The following is a 4,028-nucleotide window of genomic DNA, read 5'->3' on the forward strand; positions in this document are numbered from 1 at the left end:
TCGGGATGGCAGCCGATCCTCTCCTCGACGCGGTCACAGTTATCGTCTTTGAGGACGGCCTCTCCACTAGAGTGGCCAGAATGGAATTCTTCCGTGTGTATCCGTCTTCTTTTGAAGAAGCGGTGAATGTGGCATTGAATGCCACATTCAGTTTAATTCGGCTCGACTTGGTAAGATTGCACACCCTCAGATCTCGTCGGGTGGGTCTAAGCCAATGAATCTCAATTAAGCTAAAAAGAGGGGGAAGCACTCCGAGCTGCCGGGCAGCGTTCGTACATCCGACGGTGTTTTGTATGTGGAGACATCCGTCACCTTCGGACGGGTTGTCCCCTGCGCAAGGCGCGTCAATGTTCATCGAGCCGACGTCCCGCTTCTTACCAGTCTGGTTAGTCGCGGAGAACGACAACCCTCAGTAGGCGTGGGCGTCCTACTGTAGAGGGCAACAGGGCCCAGCCCGAAGAGCTCCTTGCTCGTGAAAGGCTTTGAGAAGCCATGGAATATCCTTATCGATTCCGGGGCGTCAAGCAATTATGCTCGACGCTTCACGATCGAAGGAAGTCAGCTGTATGCAGAGGCGCTGAAAGCGTGGTTGAGTGACACCGTCACTGTTCGCTTTTAGCGACGGGATTTGTGTCACTGTGCCGGGATCCCTGTGGACCTCGATGTCAAAATTCTTGACTCCGATAGCGTGGAACGCTGCTTAAGACTTTGATGCAGGGTATGACCCTATCTTTGGTATGGCATGGTTGGAACACCATAATCCATGGATTGATTCGAGGTCGAAGACCTTGAGTGCTACGCGCACGTCTCTTGGTGGGATTTTGGTGAGTCATGAACCCACCTCTGCTAGAACGCAGAAGCGCTATTGGCGCGAGCACTGGACCGAGTTGGTCGATGTGCTGGATATCGGAGTATCCGAGTTGTCGAGCACCGGTTCGTGGGCTGATCCGTGGATTGACACGAAAACTACTAAGCACTGCTCACGTTACGAAGCAATTGGTGCATGCCAAGAGTGGCATGGCGGACGAGGTCCGAGGCATCTTGGGCAAGGCCCTTCTAATTCGCGTGAGGTGACGCGGTATCCACTGGACGAAGACTGCGGAAATAGTAACTCTTCGTCGGATGTTGTAAATATCATTAAGGTTTCGATAGGGCAGGGAGTGGAAAAACTGGACGATGCTAAATGCGTGTTCGCACTGGTCTCGATGAGACGTCTCTATAGAGAAAAGACGGAGATGCCGCATGCTATTCGCAAGACGCAGAGCATCAACCCTGATCAGGATGTGTCTACCGTAGACGATAGCACACAGCTATACACCCTTGTCAACGGTATGACGGGAAAGGAAGACGGCGACGTCACACTGAAGGCTATTTCCGCGGTAGATGCTCCTCTTAAGCTGGACGAGATGTCGTTCGAAGAGTTTGGCGGTGCCTTGAAGGCAGGCGGATAAGCCGAGGGGGTCAGAAATACGACCGAACACGGAATTTAACTCGTCGTAGCTTTTAGATGAAGCTGTCCTGGAGGACACCAAGAGGGTGCTGACCGCACGAAGTGGGTCGTTGATCCTCGGATCTGTACTATCCTTTAGTAGAGAAATTTCAATATGTTGTCTCCAAAGACCCGCTGTCGGTCTTATGCCCGGACCGAGGTGTGCGTAATGAGATCGACTAGGTTTGGGAACAAAATACTGCGTCACACGCCGATGGCCCTTGCCCAAGGAGCAGTGTGACGTCAATGACGCCTTTTTCCGTGCGAAGCACGACGCAGGAATGGTGCATGAGAGCAAGTCTTCCCATTCGACACCCATGTTTTGTGTCCGAAAGCCGAACGGCAAGTGGCTTATCGTTTACGCTTACAACAAGCTAAACACTGCCACCATTCCGGCACAGACGCCGATTCCTTGGAAGTATGTTCTCCAGGACAATATTGGGTGGCTGTACAAAGTACAGTGCACCCGACTTGGTCGATGGTTATTACCAGTTGCTCACGATGGCGAGTAATATTTTGCTGACAGCGGTCGGTTCTCCGAGCGGGATGCTCTGGGAGTTGCTGATAATACTACAAGGGCTGTTAAACGCACCAGCAACATTTGATCGTCTTGTGACGCAGTTGTTTAGGCCCCACCGACCGTATACACCAACATACTTCGACGACATCTTCGTCCACAGTCGTGCGGGGCACGGGAGGACAGATGAGAAAAACCACATCATTCTTTTGAGAGCGGTTTTTGAGTGCATGAAACCGAATAAGCTGTATGCTAATGCAAAAAAGTGCATCTTTGGTGCTAAAGCAATCCTCTTTCTAGGGTGCTTCATTGGAAAGCGTGGCCTTTGAGCAAATTCCGCTAAGGTCAAGGCCATTGCGGACTGGCCAGTTCCAAAGAACCAAAAAGACTTGCGCAAGTGGCTTGGCCTCTCCAAGTACAAGTATAGTGCGTAATATGCGAAATGGCGCGGCCATCGTCAAATCTCCTTAGGAAAGATGCGGAATGGTGTTGAGACACCGAGTATCGGGAGGCTTTTGACAGGGCCAAAGACAGCCTTCCCCACGCAGCAGTGCTGGTGTTGACAGAACCTAAGAGTCCGTTTATATTCGTCTGTGACACTTCGGACTTTGCCATCGGCTGTGCATTGCTGCAAGAAGACACCGAGGGGCGAGATGGAGTGATCGAGTTCGAATCTCGCCAGCTTAAGGCTGCGGAGAGGAACTACCAGTTCACGTCAAGGAATTGCTTGCGATGAGTATAAGCTTGTCAAGTTCAATATGCGCCTGCTTGGCTCAAAAGCCACTTGTAATCTACACCGATCATACGTCACTAGGCACTGCGACTCACTCGCCTCAGCTCTCGCAAAGGATGGCCAGGTGGCTCTCATTCTTTGCAGAGTATAACTTCAAGGTGAAGTATAAGCCGGAAAAGCAGAATGCTTTGGCTGATGTGTTATCACGCAGACCAGATTATGAGCTTACTCATGTCAAGACGGTGACGTCGTCAGTGACATTTTTGTTCCGCGCAGCATACGCGAGTGATGGTATGTGTGTAGCGCTGTTACAGGCTGTCGGGAGCAAGGAGCTTGGAAACTCGGACAAGAAATTGTTGGCGCGTTTGTGCGCACGATTACACTGATATTTGCTGAATAACGGGTTGCTGTATTATATCACCAATTCGGCGGTTCGCCACGAATTGTGGTTCCCCACGACGTGGATTTGAAGTACCGTATCGTCTATGAGCACACGACACCCCACTCAGTGGTCATCTTGAACGTGAAAAGACATACAGCTCTGTGAGTAGCCACTACTGGTGGCCCAAGCTGTGCAAGTGGACGAGTACATATGTGCGCACATGTGAGACGTGTCAAAGGGTGAATACCTCTCCGAATGCGGCGGCACCGCTGCCCATTTACCGGTACCCTCCATAAGTTTGGACTTTGTGTTTGGCCTGCCTAAGGATTCGGCCGGCAACACGGTGGTCTTTGTGGGCCGATTAGCAAGATTGCCATCTTGCGGTAGTGCCGGACACCATTGACGGTGTGGGTACAGCGACAGTGTTTGTGGATTGTATATTCCAACAACTTGGACTTCCAAATTCAACTGTCTCTGACAGACACCCACGATTCACTGGGAAGTTTTGATCGACAATCTTCAGGATACTAGGCACAAAGTTGACTATGTCAACGGCAGCCCACCCGCAGACCGATGGTCAGACTAAGCGCTTGAATCGCGTTGTTGAAGATTTTCTTCACAGTTTCTGCGCTGACACGTCGAAGCGCTGGAGCGCCATGCTGCCACTTGTGACGATTGCTCTGAACAACGCAGTGCATACTTCTACCGGCTACACGCCGTTCTATGTGAACGGGATCGTTCATCCTCGCGTCCCGCTGACGCCACCATCCCATGGCTCAAGGCTTAATAGGGTAGGAATAGCCGAGCGGCAAGCTGATTTCATCCACTTCACTGTCTGTATACAAGTCAATGACTTCCTGTCTACCAGACTGAGTGTCCTGCGACTCGTTCGCGATGCGATGGCTGA

The 4,028-nt window shown here is 51.4% G+C and overlaps 1 protein-coding gene across 1 annotated transcript; it reads left to right on the top strand.

Annotated features, from left to right (window-relative positions):
* Nucleotides 1-737: 737 nt before the first annotated feature.
* Nucleotides 738-1,451, top strand: PHALS_10909 (uncharacterized protein; the record flags this gene model as incomplete). Its single annotated transcript, XM_024726415.1, has 1 exon — nucleotides 738-1,451. The coding sequence occupies one exon, from the start codon at nucleotides 738-740 to the stop codon at nucleotides 1,449-1,451; it is 714 nt and encodes a 237-aa protein (XP_024577094.1).
* Between the last annotated feature and the right edge of the window lie 2,577 nt (nucleotides 1,452-4,028).

The sequence above is a fragment of the Plasmopara halstedii genome (assembly GCF_900000015.1).
Source record: "Plasmopara halstedii genome assembly, contig: Scaffold_525, whole genome shotgun sequence".
Classification (NCBI taxonomy): Eukaryota; Oomycota; class Peronosporomycetes; order Peronosporales; family Peronosporaceae; genus Plasmopara; species Plasmopara halstedii.